This window comes from Rhinopithecus roxellana, chromosome 16 (genome assembly GCF_007565055.1).
Source record: "Rhinopithecus roxellana isolate Shanxi Qingling chromosome 16, ASM756505v1, whole genome shotgun sequence".
NCBI classification, from domain to species: Eukaryota; Metazoa; Chordata; class Mammalia; order Primates; family Cercopithecidae; genus Rhinopithecus; species Rhinopithecus roxellana.
In genome coordinates this window covers 68,415,824-68,435,296 of record NC_044564.1, presented here as the reverse complement: position 1 = coordinate 68,435,296, position 19,473 = coordinate 68,415,824, and the positions used below count along the sequence as shown (strand labels likewise).

Here is a 19,473-nt window from a genome sequence, read left to right as displayed (position 1 = left end):
CCCAGTGAATCTCTTTCGATTATTTTGGATGTGTTTATTGTAAAGATGATGTATTTCTTTGGTTCATAACATTTTTCTCAAGGTTTTTTTTTTTGGCGGGAGGAGGGGTGGTTAACCATCTTTAAATTGCCCAGCTTTTTGTCTTTTACCATGTTGCCCACAGTTCAAACCAGTGGCATCAGGCCTTTTATTGAGTCCAACAAACCCATGCTCTTGTGAATCTCCTGTCTCAGTCATAAGATCTAATCTGTTTTTTTTTTGTTGTTGCTGTTGAAAAGACACTAGGAAATTTCAGAACACATTAAGTACAACAAAATAATCATTTTTTACCAGCTTGCTATTTGTTGGTATGACATTAAAAACAATTAGACAAATGTAAGGATCTTTCTTTGAATGGTTAATTTTTAATTTTCTAGTTACCACCAAATAAGAGACATACTTTTAGGTATAATTTTCCATCATATGAATGTTTGAGTAGATTCTTTTAAGGAGACAGAATAACTTCATTGTTTCTCATTTGCTGCTGTTACTGTTACATTAGGAGGAGTGACATTTGCACTATGGTTTAACATGCTTGTGGACCCTTAACATTTATAATCAACTTTATAATCACTGATAATCATAGCATGTAAATTCTATGTGCATTGTTCATTCAGACTCAGATTTATGTATTTGTTTGTATAAATGCAGAAAGCATACCCACCTTAAACTATAGATTTATATTAATAGTCTCATGGTCAGAATTAGATAGACTTTTTAGGTTGTTAATAAAGCTTTTTTGAGGGATGTTTAAAACCGTAGATCTTTTGACCCATGTTCTGTGTCTTTCTGATTCACATCTTCTTGTCTCCTTTCAATACTTGGTTGCAAAACTCTTCAGTGCAACAGGTGAATATTCTTGTACATTCATCCTAGATGAGTTTTGTAATCAAGTACAAGTGAAATTCACATGTAGTCATGTACTCCATGCTGATCTTAAGTAAGCTTAGTAGTTGTCCACCGTGCAAAAAAAAAAAGCAGAATTTTTTCACTCAAGCTACATTGTGACTTGGCCAGGTAGGAAGCTGATTTCTTCTACCAAGGCAGTATTATATAAATTCTGAAAATTATACAGGGAGATGTTTGCTGACTTAATCTCCATTACTATCATGTGAGCTTTTTAGAGTCTTTGTGGCAATGTTTGAAGTACTGTCTTAGCATATCATACACAAACTATATAAAACTACTTGTTTCATCCTTTTGGTCATGTTTACAAGATCACTCTCTGCCTCCACAGTGCTAGCAAGTCATTAGTTTGTTTATTGCAGTGTATTCTATGGCAATCCTGTAATTAGCTTTCGGATTCATTACAGATAATTTGCTATTCCAGATTTTCCTCCACTAGGATAGAAGTCTTTTTTGTGTGTGTGTGTGAGATGAAGGTCTCACTTTTTCATTCAGGCTGGGAATGCAGTGGTATGAACACGGCTTACTGCATCCTCAAACTCCGAGGCTCAAGCAGTCCTCCCACCTCAGCCTCCTGCGTAGCTAGGATGACAGGTGCATAACACCACGACCAGATAATTTTTCATATTTGTAGAGAGGTGAGGTTTCGCCATGTTGTCCAGGTTGGTTTTGGCTCAAGCTGTCCACTCACCTCGGCCTCCCAAAATGCTGGGATTACAGGCATGAACCACTCTTCCCAGCTAGGATAGGATAACAACTTTATGCTATTTTTTGAGAACTAAGAAGGCTGATGTCTTTGAGGAACAAATTTTCTTTTTTTAAGCCAGGCACAGTGGCTCATGCCTGTAATTCTAGCACTTTGGGAAACCAAGGCGGGTGGATCACCTGAGGTCGAGAGTTCAAGACCAGCCTGGCCAACAAGGTGAAATCCTGTGTCTACTAAAAATACCAAAATTAGTTGGCCATGATGGTGGGCACCTGAAATCCCAGCTACTTGGGGGGCTGAGGCAGGAGAATCTCTTGAACCTGGGAGGCGGAGATTGCAGTGAGCCAAGTTTGTGCCATTGCACTGTAGCCTGGGCAGCAAGAGCAAAACTCTGTCTCAGAAAGAAAAATAAAAGAAATTTCTTTTTTTCCACCTTAGAGCCTTTTATTAATTATTGTGACGCATTTTTGTTTACCACTGTACGTACTGCCTAATTTTTGTGTTTTTTGTAGAGATCAGGTTTTGCCATGTTGCCCAGGCTGGTCTCGAACTCCTGGGCTCAAGCCATCCTCCTGCCTCAGCTTCCCAAAGTGTTGGGATTACCGGCTTAAGCCACCACACCTGAGTGGATGCTTATATTAATGATTAGCTTTTTCTATAATTTAATATTAATGTAGGTCATGTACTTAACTATTAAGCAGTTTAAAATATTTTAAAATTTCATAATTCGTACTGTAAATCTTGCTATACTCTCCAGAAATTAACAAGGGGAAAGAAGAGTTAAAAAGGTTTTTAGGACCAGGCACTGTGGTTCATGCCTGTAATTCCAACACTTTGAGAGGTTGAGGCGGGTGGATCACTAAGTCAGGAGTTCGAGACCAGCCTGACCAACATGATGAAACCCCGTCTCTACTAAAAATATAAAAAATTAGCCGGGCGTGGTGGTGCATGCCTGTAATCCCAGGTACTCAGGAGGCTGAAGTGGGAGAATCACTTGAATCTGGGAGATGGAGGTTGCATTGAGCTGAGATCACACCACTGTACTCCAGCCTGGTTGACACAGTGACATTTCATCTCAAAAAAAAAAAAAAAAAATGGTTTTTAGGTCAGGCACAATGACCCACACCTGTAATCCCAGCACTTTGGGAGGCTGAGGTGGGCAAATTACTTGAGCTTAGGAGTTTGAGACCAGTCTGGGCAACATGGTGAAACCTCATCTCTACTAAAAATACAAAAATTAGCTGGATATGGTGGCGTGCACCTGTAGTCCTGGCTACATGGGAGGCTGAGGTGGGAGGACCATTTGAGCCCAAGAGGCGGAGGTTGCAGTGAGCCGAGATTATGCCTCTGCACTCCAGCCTGGGTGACAGAGCGAGATCCTGTCTCAGAAAAAAACACACACAAAATTTTTTTTTGTTATATATGGGAGATTGGTGAAGGTTAATGAACCCATGAAAGGAGCTCCTTATGAATAGTTGTTTTTGGTTTTGTGTGTGTGTGGAACACCAAAACCCAGAACTGAAATCAGTGTTTTCCCCTCTCATTATGATTGGTCCTTCAGAATATGTGTTTTATGCTTCTGTTTGCCCAAAGGCCATATTTTGCCATTTTAAATTTGTGTCAGATAACTAGGGTTAAGTGTTCCCAAACAAAAAAACCTCTAATAAGAGTTTTATTAATTAGCCTTGTATATAGTTCTTTTGTGAAGTACCCTGTATATTCACTGAAACAACAATTTGTGCTTTCCTGAGAAATATGGTTGGGTGAGAAGATTGTTGTTCAATTCACAGGAACTTGGAGAATTGGAACCAACTATAAGTACTGTACAGCTAGAGACCTCAGCTTTAGTGATAACAGAACCTATCCTCTCTATTAGAGCTTTGGAATTCATCCAAAATACTTTCAAATGTACTTTTATTTAATATTCAGATATAAAAGTGTTATTGACCAAATGTTGATTGTTTTACTAAATTATTTTGCTTTGTATATTTTAGACGTACTTTTGAATATGAATATTTATAATTTACTTACTTTTATTGTAAGTTTCCTTTAGTTTTCTATAGGTAATGGAAATAAACTGAGTCATAATTGGGAGATTTGTCTTCTTCTCCACTAGATCATTTAAGAGCCATGTAAAACACATAAACATTTCTGAACCAGAATAGTAAAACAGAAATAATAATCTGTGTGCCTACCTTAGAGGATTATAGTATGAATAATATGGTATTATGTATGTCAAAGTGTTCATTTATTTATTAAGACTAAATATGTGTTAGGCAATTTGCAAGGTGTTGGAGTAAAACAATACATTGGGAAGAATCATAAGAGAGAAAACAATCATTTAAATATAATATGTGGAAAGTTTCTTGTGGCCATAAATGGTTGTCATTTATTGAGCTTTTCCTATTGCCAGACAGGTTAACACTTGCTTTATGTTCATTATTTCATTTGAGTGTTTTGCCACTGTTGCAATGTCATTGTTGCTATCACTTTACAGATGAGCAAAGTGGCTCAGAGAATAATGTATTTTTAAAGTCCCTTTTGAGCACCTATTATTTGCCACTATACATTGAAAGCCCAACAGACATGTCTGTCCTGCCCTCACAGAACTTAAGTTCTAGAGGGGAAAACAGACCCATATCGGATAATCACACAAATAAATATAATATTCACAATCTATATACTAAGCACTCTGAGAGACTGATTATGATACAGGAGTCTAGTGGGGAACTTGTCTTGAATAGGAGACAGGACCGCTGCCCTGGGGAATGAGTGGTACTTGAAATCCAAAGAATGAGTAGGAGTTAACAACTTAAGCAGGATTTAGAAGGAGGGAAGCTAGAGAGCATGGTGTTAGAGAAGTAGGGATTGAGAATTTGGATAACAGAGGAGTCAGCTGTCTAACCAAGGAGGACGGACAGCCACTGTTTTTACTCGAGTAGGCAGAATCTGACAGGAGGGTGAAAATAACCTCAGTCAAGCAAATAACGATCAACTGTGTGGATCTCTTAAGAAGAGAGAATATTCATGGAGATGAGGAGAGGAGAAATGTGTAGGTTAATTAGGAGACAGTTTGAATAGTCTAGAAAAAAAGACTGGATTTGTGGTAGTAGCAGTGAGAGTAGAAGACAGGAAAGGAAGGGATACATAATCTTTGGAGGAAGGCAGAATATCAGTGAAAACTCTGCCCCATAACTTCCTGTGAATGGAATCGTAACTCAGGATTCTTAGCTCAGTGTAATGGTGCATGCCTGTAGTCCTAGGTACTCAGGAGGCTGAGGTGGGAGGATTGCTTGAACCTGAAGGTCAAGGCTGCAGTGAGCCATGATCTCACCACTGTACTCCAGCCTGGGTGACAGAGCTAGACTGTGTCTCTTTGAAAAAAAGAAAAAAAAAAAAGATTCCTTATCAGTGGAATGGAGGGCTGGTTCTGATTTCTAGATCTGTGACTTTAGGTAACATAGTAAATTATCTCTACCTTAGTTTCTCCTCTGTGAAATAAAAGTAATAGTAGTAACAACTTTATGCTATTTTCTGAGAACTAAGAAGGCTGATGTTTGTAAACTCTCTAGCACAATGTCTGGAAAATGGCAGATATTCAATCCATCTAGCTATTATTATAACAGGTAATAATTTACTATTGTAAATAAATAAATTAAAATCCTGAGGTTTGGTAGAGGAGGAGACAGTCCTCCAATCTGTGTGAGGGTTTCTTTCATGTTCTTAGTTAGGGTCTCTCCTCTAAATCCACTGCGCCCAAACCCCAAATTATCAAGTCCTTGAGCACAGGGACACTGCCATCCACTTCCCACCACTTAAGAGGCAGTGCCTGGCTCCAAAGTGATGGTTTTTGCTTAGTGATGATATTTGAAGCTGTAGGAGGGCATGAAATTGCCAAATTAAAGAATGAAGAGCTTGGCCATGGGAAACACCTGTATTTATTTACAGTGGGGGGAGAGAGAGAGGAGAGAGCAGTTGCTGCCAGAAAAACTAGGATAGTCAATCTCTACAGCCCAGGAATGAAGGAGAGTTAGTGCTGCAAGCTGCATTAGAGTTTGGGAGGACAAGGAGACTAGAGAAAAGGACCAGATGGGATGACAACATTTCCTCTCAGAGAGAGAGTTTTAGGCATGTGTGGGGCAGAATCCGGATTGCAGAGTTAAAATGTAGGTGGTGGTGAGGAAGTGGAAGCACTGGTTGCTGGGTGCATGGATTTCTCTTTCAAGAAGTCAGTGGTAAAGGTAAGCAGAAGGAATAATTACTTTCAATAAGTTGCAGACTTAAGAAAATTTATGGCTGTTGTTATGTTTGTTCTTGGGGAATTGGGGCACGCTGATCATGTTCACGGCTGCCTCCATTCACCTCATGTCTGAGTGCCTTCAACCCCCTTCTGGGCACTCAGAACAAGACTAAGCTGTATGTGGTACATTCTGTGAATGACAAAGTTTGAAAATGCAGGTATGAAGAAAAGAGTAGACAGTTTCCAATAATGGAAATTGAGGAAAGAGTTACAAGGCACCCTGGCACCCTTGTTAGACTGGGTCCTGGAGGTCTGCTTTACCCAGACCTGAATACTAATCTCTGCATAAATAGGTGGGAACAGTCTGACTGAATTGTCTGCTCCTTTCTGCATACCTGCATTTTCAAAGTGTGTAGTTCACAGAATGTAACAGCTTGGTCTTGTTCCGAGTGCCCAGAAGAGGGTTGGAGGCACTCAGACATGAGCTGAATGGAGGCAGCCGTAACATATTCATAAGAATGAAAGTGTATTCATTTTAACTCTTCCCAACTGACTCCTTGTAATGCATGTATGTTTTTGAGGCTTAACTGACTTTGATAGTTTTGTGATAATTTATGTTTTTGCATGTGGGTGAGTTGGCCAGTGATCACATCGGTTCTATTTTGTTGTGAATAAATAGTATGTCAAAGTTTTATGCTGTTTCAAAAATGTTATTTAGAATAAAACTTCCTTTGAAGCCACAATAGTCTTACTCAAAATATTTATTTAGGCCATATTGTTTAAATATATATAATTCCCTTAAGGGACAATTGTAGTCTATATAAATCTGAATTTAAAACAAATAGACCTTCTGGAATTCATAGAAATACAAAATGGATATTCTAGTGCTTAAGTGTTTATATACAGAAGGAGTTGAGGTGTTCCAGTGTTTGTATGTTTAGGTACAAAAAGAATAGAATTCATAAAAAGGAATGATGATCTAAAAAGTTGAATTCCCAAATGTACCAGATGTATAAAGTTATTTAGGAAGACAAAATATTTGAATCATAAACTAATTCAGAGTAAGTGAATGAATGATTCAACCAGTAAAAAAAAAAAAAAATACACATAAAAATAAAACAAATCCACAGTCTCTTAATTTGTTCTGATCTTAAATTTGTTCTGGGTATAATTAAAGTTGATGAAAGTGTGCTTTAAACAATACAAAGTTAGGATATTTTTATAAAATAATTAAATCTTATCAAATTAATGATTTAAATATTTGTGTCTTTTATGCTAGAGTTTATATTAACTGTCCTTGAAATACCATCTAACTTTATTGGCCCTCGCTTGATTTTGGTAAAGCAGAGGTATTTTTTTTAAGCATTTATGAAAGCTTTTATTATTGCACTTCGAATTATATAAATGTTTTAATGTCAACATAGTTCCCATATCTGAATTTATAATTAGATAATTTGTAAAGTTCCTTGTTTTTAGTGGAAACGCTGTCCTCTAAGCTCTTTTTATTTTGGTCACTGTACAATCAAGTTGTGAGTTCATTAACTAATGGACATGTTATTTAAGTAAACTGTTTCTAACTTGGGATGTTCTGATATATTTCTCAGTCAACAAATTATTGAAATTGAAATAAGAACTTCTGGAAGAAATATTTCTCCTTATAGTCTACAAATTAATCACTTCTATATACAACAAAGTTTACAACCTAGCTACAATTGGACCTATTTGGAAGAGAGATCCTGAAATATCAGGGAAGATTATACAATTAAATATTTCCCTAGTGTTAATTAGAAGCACAAATTAAAGATGGGGGTGAAGTATGGAGTCTACAGTGAGGATTCCAACATCTGAAACCAAATAGGGATCCATAGATTTAATGTTAATTAATAGAAGAGAAATATTTTACACGTGCCTGATCCAAAGCATAGGGAATGGTAAAAGCCTGCTCAGTCTTATTCTCTGTGAATGGAATTTGTCCAATTACATTAACAATATCCAAAATACTGCCTGTTACAAATGAGACAGTTTCTATAAAAATCCAAATGGTTCCAGAAATATGAGCATCTGGAGCTGTGTAAGTGAGCATGGCTTTCACGCACGGAGCTGCACTTTCAGGTATCCCCATGCCCACCCCTCCACCCCAGAATCAGTAATCATTGATTGCATCTAAATCTGCAGAGATCTTTTCCTGGCAGTTCAAGTAGTTACAGTAGATTGTTAATCTGCGAATGATCAGACTAAATCCCTTCTGTCTTCAGAATTTCCATGCAAATTAGAATTCACTGTATGAGGTAAATTTATTAACTGTAGTCTGAGAGCATAGGTCAGCTTCAGCACAATTGTTAAACATAGGTTTTTATTCATAAAAAGTTACACTCCATTTATGCTAATTTTCTATGGATTCATTTTATAATATTAACTGGTGAGATGGTTTTTTAAAGTAGTTATAAGGAAATGAAAGATTTTTAAGTGTGTTTTTCAGTTTTCTGCAATACAGGTGTACTATTCCACATATCAAATATTCACATAAATGATTTTTTCTGTACCATGTCTGATCTAAAACCAAAATTTAAACTTATTTTCTTATATCACCATTGAAATAAGAGGAGGATTGTTTTGTATTTTTCAAAACAGGAACGAAAATGGAATTAATAAAGAAAAAAATACTCAAGGAATTGGGATGTGATAAATAATAACAGAAGTACAGAAGTATGTTAGGTCTTATTGATCACAGGAGTGTCTTTAAAATATATTTGAGAGTTTAGCACAACATTTAATTGAAATTCAGCAGAAGAAAAGTAGTATTCTAATAATAATATTTGTGTGCTGTATTTTACTTTCACAAACATTTCACTTGAATATTATTTTGTTACAGTGTATGTTTTGCTTTATTGACAAGTGAATAAATTTAAGTGGAAATATATATTAGCAGCAATATACTTTTTCCTCGTTTGGATTTGTGATGTCATAAATCCAGTATCTTATAGAATATGTAATCCTTTATTTTTATTCTAAGTTTGTAATCTAAAGGTTACTATGAATGACCTAAAAGATTGTATTAGTGAATGAGCTTTGTTTTCTTTACCTTTTTTTATAAGAGATTTTGGCGATATCTTAATTTATTTTTAAAACCCTCCAGGCCCCTGCCATCATAAAGCCTTTAAAAATGGAAGTGGGCATTATTTATTAAAATGGTGAAAAGAGTATAGTATCTTTGAACAGATGTTGACCTTTTTTTCCTCCTTTATTTTTCAGGCCATCCGTTGCACACTGGTAAACTGCACATGTGAATGTTTTCAGCCAGGGAAGATTAACCTGAGGACTTGTGATCAGTGTAAACATGGCTGGGTGGCACATGGTGAGGAAAATCTGGGCTTTTCTTCCCGTTCTTATTATGTTCATGTTCAAGTGTGTGTGTGTGTGTGTGTGTGTGTGTGTGTGTTTAGAGCAGTCACTGGCCTAGAGAAGAGAGAGGTCAGCTGTGCTCCAAATGTTAGTTAAGATTCAGCCTGTGGCTCTCAAACAGCATATTCTCAGCTCCAATAAGCAGTGCTAGGCAAGCAGCTCTCAGCAGAAGGCCAAGATGTTTATAGGACAGTTGGGCTGTGGAGTTCTTACTGAGCATGGGCACAGCCAGCAAGCACCAGGCCTGATGGAAACTCAAACATACCACAGTTGGCCTTTCAGGGCCTGGACCTCAGAGGGAAGCTGGCAAATCCTCCTTGCTTGAGAACTCCTCGATGACTGCTCACCCTTGTCGTATGTGCTAAGGGCTGAGTTTATCCTTCTAGATGTTAAATGTCGTATGGTCTCAGGTGGATGAGAGAGTGAACGGGAACATTATTTGGCTGGTATCTGAAAATATAACCTGTAAATACTCCCTTTCAGTGTGCATGGGGATTGGAGGTGGTCGATGTAGGTAGAGTGTGAGCTCTGTGTAGGTGTGTCCCGGGGTGGGGAGACCCCACGCGAAGGATATGAGTGTTGAGGCTTTTTGCCAGGTGCACAGAGCCGTTCTGTCAGTGTGCCCTGACTGAGCGTTCAGCATATTCCTGTGTATGGTTTATGTTTGTTCTGTTTAAGTCAAAGGAGACTTGGAAATAAGCAGACTTTTTTCTTTTTTCTTTTTTTTTTTCACCTCCCAGACTGTAGAATTTAAAAAGATAGGTAATGTTTATAAAAAGAAATCCTGGCTTGAGATTTTTGATAGCCCCGGGTATTGCCTCTTAAGTGGACATACTCTTCATTCCCAAGCAGTGCCAAACATCCAGTGGGTTGTATTTTTATAAATGTCATGTTATTCTAGCAAGATCTGAGGTAACAACACTGGGCCATGCTTTGAAATGCTTTTAATTTATCATGTACCTTGCTCGTGAGGGTGTGTATGCTGGAGTTGTGGGAACATTTCAGCCATGTTTCTGTGAGAGAGAGTACTCTGAGAGGAATACCCGGGAAGGGGTATGTTTCCACCATGCAACCACAATCCTGCAATCCTTCATGCCCACAGGGATAGAGCGCTTTCCTGCTTTATTAACAAGGCCCCAAATCAGCAACAATTCTCAGTCCGGTCTTGAACAACAGACGAGCTGCAGTAGTTCTGCAGTCTCTTTATGTTACTACGTTCAATGATTTCATCTCTCGTTCTATATTAGTTTGCTGGGGCTGCCATAACAAAATACCACAGGCTGGGTGGCTTAGACAGCAGAAATTTATATCCTCAAAGCTCTGGAGGCTAGAATTCCAAGATCAAAGTGTTGGCAGGGTTGGTTTCATTCTGAGGCTTCTCCTCCTCGTTTGTAGACGGGCACCCTCACATGGTCTCTCCTCTGTGGGGCATGTCCTGGTGTCTGCAACCTCCACCTCCAGGGTTCAAGCCATTCTCCTTCCTCAGCCTTCTGAGTAGCTGGGATTACAGGCATGAGCCACCACGCCCAGCTTATTTTTGTATTTTTAGTAGAGATGGGGTTTCACCAGGTTGGCCAGGCTGGGCTCGAACTCCTGACCTCGTGATCTGCCCTCCTCGGCCTCCCAGAGTGCTGGGATTATAGGTGTGAGCCACTGTGCCCAGCCCCTGGTGTCTTCTTGTGAGTCCAAATTTCCTCTTCTAAGGACACCAGTCAGATTGGATTAGGGCCCCTCCTGAGGGCCTCATTTTAACTTAATCACCTCTTTAAAGACCTATATTCAAATATAGTCACATTCTGATGTAGTAGGGGTTATGACTTCAACATAGGAATTTTGGGGGAACACAGTTCAACCCATAACAGTTCCTAAATATCCTTTTTTTCTCTGAAGAAGTATTGGTTTTGCCAGGTAATAGGTACAGAGCTTATGTCCTAAACCCATCAGAATCATAAGAATATTGGAGGCAGTATGGGTGTAGACTGTTCTGAGGTCAAATCTTGGCTCTATCACTTCATAACATGTTAATATCGCTGGACTTCAGTTTTCTTGTCTGTAAAATAGGATTAATAGTACCTACTTTACAGTCTAGAGAAAATATATGAAGCCTTTCTAAATAATGCATATTAAAAGTACAATGGACAGTAGATGAGCAGTAAAGGGGAGGCCAGTCATTAAACAAAGGGCGTTTCATTTATTCACTCTCATTTTTGCCAAAGCCATCTTGTATTATCATTATCTATCTACTATGGTAGCCTTGTGAGTGTAAAAGTTAACTGTGTCACCAGTTTGTTTTATCTGTTTAATGTCCATGTGCATATTACATTAGTAATGTAAAAGTAAAAGCAATGTTTTTTCCTTCTTGAACAACATAAATTATTCCTGGCCAGTGATTGTTTTGAGGACTTTCTGAAGAATGTTATTTTTCACCCAACTTGAATAAGATGTTTCTGTTACACCAGACTGTGCTTTTCCTACTGTACCATTAAAAATTCTATGTTTCTGAGATGTTAATTTTGGTGTTTCTCAGACCTTAGTAAAATGAATTCTAATTCTTTCCCTTATGATTATCACCTTGACCTCTCTTTTCCCACAACAGGGAGATATCTGTATATAGCTCAAAATACATACACCCAGGCATGCGAATCCCACACTCTCCCCATTCGTGAGGCCAAATACAGCAGTGAGGGGTTGGCCTCTAGCCTTGGAGTTGGCAGCGGGATGAGAGCACCCACTCTTTTTGCCCCTAGCATTACAACTAATTGCTTCATTTCACCCCCCCGCACAGAAACCCTGAAATCATGTCTCTACTTAGTTACTTCCGCTCAGAGGTGAAACACAGCATTCTTTCCAGCTGCCTTATACCGTGCAGTGTCCTGGGTGTGGGGCCACAAGGAAGTGACTTGGGTTTTCTAGTGTGTAATTTTCCTCTGAAATGCGTGGAACAGCAACAAGACTACCAAAATACATTGCCCAGAATGGTTTCATGGTAGCACTGAATGCATTCTACCTGTCCATTATGTCAATAAAAAAAAATTTAATATCTGCAGCTAAAAAAAACCAAATGCCAAAATCATGTATTCTCTCTAAAATTAATTTTTAGAAATTTGTTGACCTCCTTTCTTGAATAAATTTTCCCTGTTAGCAGCATTTTCAGTTCATTCCTAAGATGTTGGATTTCATGGGTCATTATATACCATATCTATGCACATATGTGTGTGTCTGTATATGTACACACACATAAACACACATTCTTTCTGTTGACTTACAGGTTGCTTATTAAAGCTGCTTAAGTTGTTGACATTAGCTGCTTTACAAAAATCTTTAGAAATGTGTTTTTAAAATAATTAAAGGCTGGGCGTGATGTGTCTGACAGCCTGTAATCTCAGCACTTTGTAAGGTTGAGGCAGGTGGATCACTTGAGCCCAGGAGTTCAAGACCAACCTGGGCAACATGGCAAAATCTTGTCTCTACAAAAAGTACAAAAATTACCCTGGTGCGGTCGCATGTGCTCTCAGTCCCAACTACTTTGGGCTGGGGTGGGAGGTTTGATTGAGCCCAGGAGGTCAAGGCTGCAGTGAGCTGAGATCACGCTACCACTTTCCAGTCTGGGTGACAGAGCAACACTCTGTCTCAAAAATAAATAAATAAATAGTGATTAATTCATTATACTGCAACACCTGGGTTTTGGAATTACTAATACTTAGTGAGCTGTGTTACTTTTCACAGAATATTTCCTTAAAATCCTTAGCACTATTGAGTTAAGGGGGGAAGGAATATCAGAGCAGTTCTGAGTATCAATAGGTATTTCCCACTAAATTAATAAAGGATTTCCTACCTTACCACCACCCTGTCCACATTAAGGAATCTTAGCTCTTTCACTCTGATAATAGAAAGCAGGGCTTATTGAATTTACTTAAACTTTTTTTTTTTTTTTTGGTAAAAGATGACCATACCTAGTCTGTAATATTTTAGTTGGTGGGCCAGCAATGGCTCAGAATTTCTAATTTCGTCAAGTCTCTGTAAAAGTACTCCAGTTTACTGCCACTACTTCACTGAAATACTATAAATACTATATTTTTTACTTTCCCTTGTTTGCTTTATCTTCTCTGTGCTTTTCCTTCGTTCGCCTAAAAAGATCTGAGTATGGCTTGAAAAACAGTAACAACAAAAGTTTTCTAGAAGTTCAACTCTTTTTGTTTCAGAAGTAGCAAATAATATTAAGATACCAGGGTAAGAGCAGTAATGGGCTCCTTTTCTGGTGATGTAATTTTTTTTTTCTTTTTACCCTTTGCCTCCACACTAGAGTAGTAATGTGGCCATTCACAGAATTCAGACTTCAGCCAAATATTTTACAGAATATTAAAAATTAGCTGGTACAACTAGAATACACTCAGCATTGGGTACAGGTGGAAGTGAGTCCTACTTACTTTTCTCCCTTGATGAATACCTGCTTCTGATGGGAAGCATTACCAATAAGAGTTTGCTGTCTTTGTGAAAAAAACAGGAGGCATGGTGTAAAAGTTGAGGACTGCTGCACGAAACCATTTTTATTGTTTAATGTTTGCAAGTTAGTTTTAATGTCCATAGTTTAGATGAAGACTATTTCTAAACCATTAAGATGAAGGTAAATAAAACAGTAAAAATAAGAAAGAGAGCAAACTGAATTCTAAGCGGTTTTAGGAAATATTTAATGATAATCCAATACAACTGGAAAATTGTTTTATCCCATTATAGTTGATTTGTGTATTTGATAAAAGTGTATTTGATAAAAGAGGTGGGCAGATTTTAGAAAGGTAATTCATTTAGAATTTTTTTTTAAAACTAGGTTAAACTAGATCAGTAACCTTTACTTCGATGAAGCTCATTTGTTAAGACTATCTCTTTTGGAAAGAAAACAAAATAAATAAATAAATAAATAAACAATTCCACTGTTTCCTAGGTGTGTGAGGTGAGCATTTGGCAAGAATATGAGACTTGATGAATAAAAAATACATTTTGTAGCTTAATGCACCCACAGCAGCTTTCTCTGTGCAAATTATTTTTTTCTTCTTTTTTCCTTTGACTTTAAATAAAAGGATATGCAATTCCAAAAAGCTGCATGAGTACTAGAATTTTCATTCACTTTCAAGAGATCTGAATTAATACCAGTGTTATTTCCTTTGGCCGAGGTCTGCCTGCAAGAATGCTTGTTGCACTGGAATTTTGAGACCTTTCTTTTATTATGTTCTGTCAATGTGATTTCCTTTTACTACATGCAGTTCATTCGAGGAAAAGATAGTTTTACATTATTACTTTAATTATTTACTAATTAAGCCAGCTTTTTTCCTGCTCATATTTCATCCAAAGTCCTCTGATTTTTTTTAATGTAAAGTGAGCAGACCTGGTCTACATCATCCAGATCATCAGTCAGTAGATATTTATTAAACATATCTCATACATGAAAGATTGTGCCAGGTAGCCTTTAGTTCTTCACCACAGGAAATGATGAGAAGCATAAAGTTAATTTAGTGTCATATACCAACCAGCTTTATGGTTTAATGTACTGTAAGACTTAATATGCATATTACCCATTAATTTCAAGCCTTTCTTTTTCTGTAATTCACTGGATATAATTTTTCTCTTCTTTTCTCAGCATCGTTGAATTTGAATTTTCAGCTTGTATTTGATATGTCTTATCAGACCAGGGGTATTTATAGAGACCCTCACCCAAATAGAAAATATAGAATTTTCTATTGAATCTGAATATCAGTAAACAATAAATGATTTTTAAATACAAATACTACCATGCAAATTTAGGTGAGAGTCCTTTATGTTTCTTTGCTAAATCTGGCAAGCCCATACCTAAAAGAAAATCCTATTCAGACACAATTTGCATAAATCCTAAATCAGGGCTGTTGGTCATGAGCATCCTGTAATCAAAAAGCCTTTGGGCCCAAAAAGGTTTTGAGCCGGGCTCTGTGGCTCACGCCTGTTAATCCCAGCACTTTGGGAGGCCCAGGCAGGTGGATCACGAGGTCAGGAGATTGAGACCATCCTGGCCAACATGGTCAAACCCCGTCTCTACTGAAAATACAAAAATTAGCTGGGTGTGGTGGCGCATACCTGTAATCCCAGCTACTCGGGAGGCTGAAGCACGAGAATCACTTGAACCCAAGAGGTAGAGGTTGCAGTGAGCCAAGATTGCGCCACTGCACTCCATCCTGGTGACAGAGCGAGACTCTGTCTCAAAAAAAAAAAAAAAAAAAAAAAAGCTTTTGATTATATCGGTCCTACATTTAGAATCGTGAGATCTCAGTATTCTATTTACAAATTCCTCAAGTTTGTTGGAGGCATGGTAGTTTGTAAGGACTTACAAGCAAGGCAGATCAAAACAAGTACTTTTTCATTTTGTCCTGTGAAAGGTCACATGTCTTTATTATTTGTCCCAGTCTATGTTCTTATAAATTGTCTAAATATCTGTGAAAGTCGTTTGTTCCCAACTGGTAACTCTCTAATATTCTCCCTGACTTGAGTCCAAAACCTAACGTAACTAAAGTAGTCCAGTCCTTTCCTTGCCAATCTCTTTTCTTCCCTAGTCTTCTCTCCTTCCCACTCCAAATAGAAATTCCTTTATCATAAGAATAAAGCATGACATTTCTGTGATATCATGCTCATTCTGAGTGACTCCACAACGGTGTCCATATGATAATTTGTAAATGTGTCAAGATAAAGAGAGGAGACTGAAAAACAACTAAGTTTCCTCTGACAAAGGAAGATAATGTTCCCAGCAAGCTCTGGCTTGGAGATTATCCCAACAAAAACAACATTTTCTTTCGTAGAAATTTTTTTCCAGAGGGGTGTTTAGGGTTTGGTGAACAGTAGCACAGGCACTAATTTGAGTCCTCGGGGGAAGGGAAGTACATGCTTAGCAGTGGCAAAGTGAGAACTAGATCCTTAGGGAAGATGTTTCTAGGGCTTTGTTCAGAAACACAAGGATAGAAACACTATCGTCTTCTTCCCTTGATGCATTCTTTTGGAAAAAGTGGAAGCGGCTGCAGTATCTGCTTAAAGAATTTGTCTTTCTAGTGGACTTAGTTTTTCCAGATTGTAAATACTGAAACCCGGCTTTGCCTAGCTGCAAAATTCTCTTTTGCTTAGGGAAAACAGCTTTTAGCTGCTTCCTAGTTTTGGTGAGGCAACTGGATTCTGGTCTTTCCATGAGCAAAGTCCTTGGACTTTTTTCTTCGTTTTAGAGAGCAAAAGCAAGACCATTTTCCTGCCTGGCACGGGAGCCTTTTTTGGGCTTGACCTGAGGGCACAGTGCCCTCTTCTGCTTCTCTCCTTTACTCCCTGATCACTGCTGATAAGCCCTAAAGGGAGGACATCCTCACAAATGCAAAGGTTTGGTGCTTGATTAATGGCAGTAACTATTTTCTTGTTGTGTCCCTGAGCAGCTTTTGATTTGTTTCTCAGCCTGCCCACCTTTCGGATGGTGCTTTGAACTCCTTAAATTTTCTTTAAACACAGCACAAACAGTGCCTCCCCTTCAAAGTCCTGGGCTCTCTGCCTGTTAGCTCCCCAGATTTTTTTTTTTTTTTTCCTAGCTCTTGTTTTATTCAGATGGAACATAAGGTGAGGCTGGCAAGACCTGGCCTCAAGTGTAGTCACTGCTGGTCTGCTGGTAAGGAGTTTCATGGGAGGGTGTTGAGAATGAAACACACAGAGCTGTATCCTGGGATATAAAAAAGCCTCAGGTGAATGAATGGGAGGCAATATACAAAATAGGTAAGAATGCTGTTCTTGAATGAGACTGTTTACATTCACATCACGGCTCTATCACCTACTGTAGGTAGAGTCTTGTCGAGTTGTATAATCTCTCTGTTCTGTCATCTGTGAAATATGAATGATGATAGCTCCTAGCTCATAGTGTTCTTCTAAGATTAAATGAGATAATCCAGCAGACTCATACATAGTAAACACTTAGTAAGTGTTAGTTGCTGTTATCACTAAATTCCTATAAAAGTATTACTTCAACACTGTGGACGTGATAGACATGTTTTAGCAAAGTAGAGTGATTAAAAGTTGGGTGTGGCCAGGCCAGTGGTCAGATCCCTTCTCTGCCTTTTGTTAGTTAGTAATGCTTTCTCTAAGACTCAGTTATTTTATTGAAAAATTCAAATAATGATAGCAATGCATCTAAATAACACATACATTTTGAGAGAGGCTTACATGAAAGAGTAGGGTTAGCCCAATATTCTGGCACAACAATTTTAGGAGTATTTTTATTACTAAATCAATAAAATCATCAATATGAATGATAATATCTAGTGTCTCCCTTAAGGTACGAATGTGGAATGTGATGCGATGAAACTATTTCTCCTTCCAGGGAAGGTTATCTACAGTATGCAGTTGCAGAGGTCAGGTCACCAGTTCTTTTGGCTGTCAGACCAAGCATTCCCTAGGTGAAATTGTTTTCCCCAGCAAATCCAGTGTAGTTCTATACCTTCCATTTCCCCTAAAATGTCATTTGAGCCCTTATTTGAACACAGTAAGGAATATTTTACACCAAAAGTCATTTTGAGAATTGCACCAGTTAAATTATAGTAATATTTACCTGCTAAAAATCCAAAAGCTGTAAGTAGATGAATTTTAGGTAGGATTAAGGCTACTTTTACCTATTTTCACACCTATCTTTTTGCATGTGAAGTGCTTTGATCAGCTCACCACTTTATCATTTTATTGCATTTTATTACATCATAAATTTTTATATCTTGCTAACGATCCTACAGGAAGCTTAATTGTTTATAGGAACATCTTAATTAACTGGAGTTCACCAGGTTAAGCAGAACACAAATTGAAGGGGTTATAAATGAAATACACTAAACTCCTCTCCTTTTACTCAGGATAAACTAGGAGATTCGGCTGGGTCATAAGGACCCCATATGCCTCAGCAATATCATGTTGATCCTTTTCAACCACTCTTCCTTCTCTATTGTGTCATAAATGGTGACTTCGCCTAACTCCTCTTCCCTCTCTACTGAAGTGTGATATTGCTGGATAAGTATAGTATTTCAAAGATAGCTCTGAATTATATTCTGGGAGCCCTAAAATAATGTTTATACATCCCATTTCTTACCAGGTTTTGCCTTTGTAGATGTTTATATATCTTCAAAAGCTTCTAAAATTAATTTGTTATTAATTTGCATATACCCAAAGAATTGTATAAGAAGTACTTTAAGTATTACTTTAAATATCACAACTGGATAGACTTGTAGCCAGTATTTATTAAAAGGCCCAGTAGTGAGATTCCTCTCTCCTTTCAGCTGCTCCCTGGTACCCAGGGAAATCCCCACTTCGATCTCATGGGCCTCTTAGCCTTCTGTACAGTCAAGTGACACTGTAAATTTAAATGCAAGCCCATCTGATTGAAAGGACTGTCTCAGGCCTTAATTCTACTCGCCAGTAAATGTAAAGGCAACTCTAAACCTGGCTGTCCAATAAGGAAGCCACTGTTATGGCTGCGAACACTTGAAATGTGGCTAGTCCAAATTGAGATGTGCTGTAAGTATAAAATGTACGCCAAATTTGAAGCTGTCATCTTATTTAAAAAAAGAGTAAAATAGTCATTAAGAGTTGTTCTTCCATTGTCTCCATATTGATAATATTTGTGATGTATCGTGTCAAATATATTTTTAAATGTCACTTTATTTTTTACTGTTTTACTTGAAACTAGAAAAATTAAAGTTATGTATCTTGGCTTGAATTTTATTTATTTATTTATTTATTTATTTATTTATTTATTTATTTATTTATTTTTGAGACAGAGTCTTGCTCTGTCACCCAGATGCAATGGCACCATCTCATCTCACTGCAACTTCCCCTTCCTGGGTTCAAGCAATCCTCCTACCTCAGCCTCCTGGGACCCCAGTTGTGCGCTACCATGCCCAGCTAATTTCTGTATTTTTTGTAGAGATAGGGTTTCGTCTTATTGCCCAGGCTGGTCTCAAGCTCCTGGATGCAAATGATCTTCTTGCATTGGCTCCCAAAGCACTGAGATTACAGCTGTGAGCCTCCGTGCCCGGCTGTGAACTGTATTTCCATTAGATGTGGTAATTCTAGGCTCTAGGTGTGAGATAATATATTTGGAGAGCTAAAGCCTGGGTTAAAGTGGTTTGGTGGCAGAGTAGTTAGAATTGGTGTG

The 19,473-nt window shown here is 37.9% G+C and overlaps 1 protein-coding gene across 1 annotated transcript in view; it reads left to right on the top strand.

Moving 5' to 3' along the window:
* BNC2 (basonuclin 2) overlaps nucleotides 1-19,473 on the top strand; it is a 449,350-nt gene that overhangs the window by 278,161 nt on the left and 151,716 nt on the right. Inside the window, exon 5 of the mRNA XM_010355023.2 lies at nucleotides 9,144-9,246. Within this exon, the coding sequence (XP_010353325.1) occupies nucleotides 9,144-9,246 (103 nt within the window). The remainder of the gene's footprint in view (nucleotides 1-9,143; nucleotides 9,247-19,473) is intronic.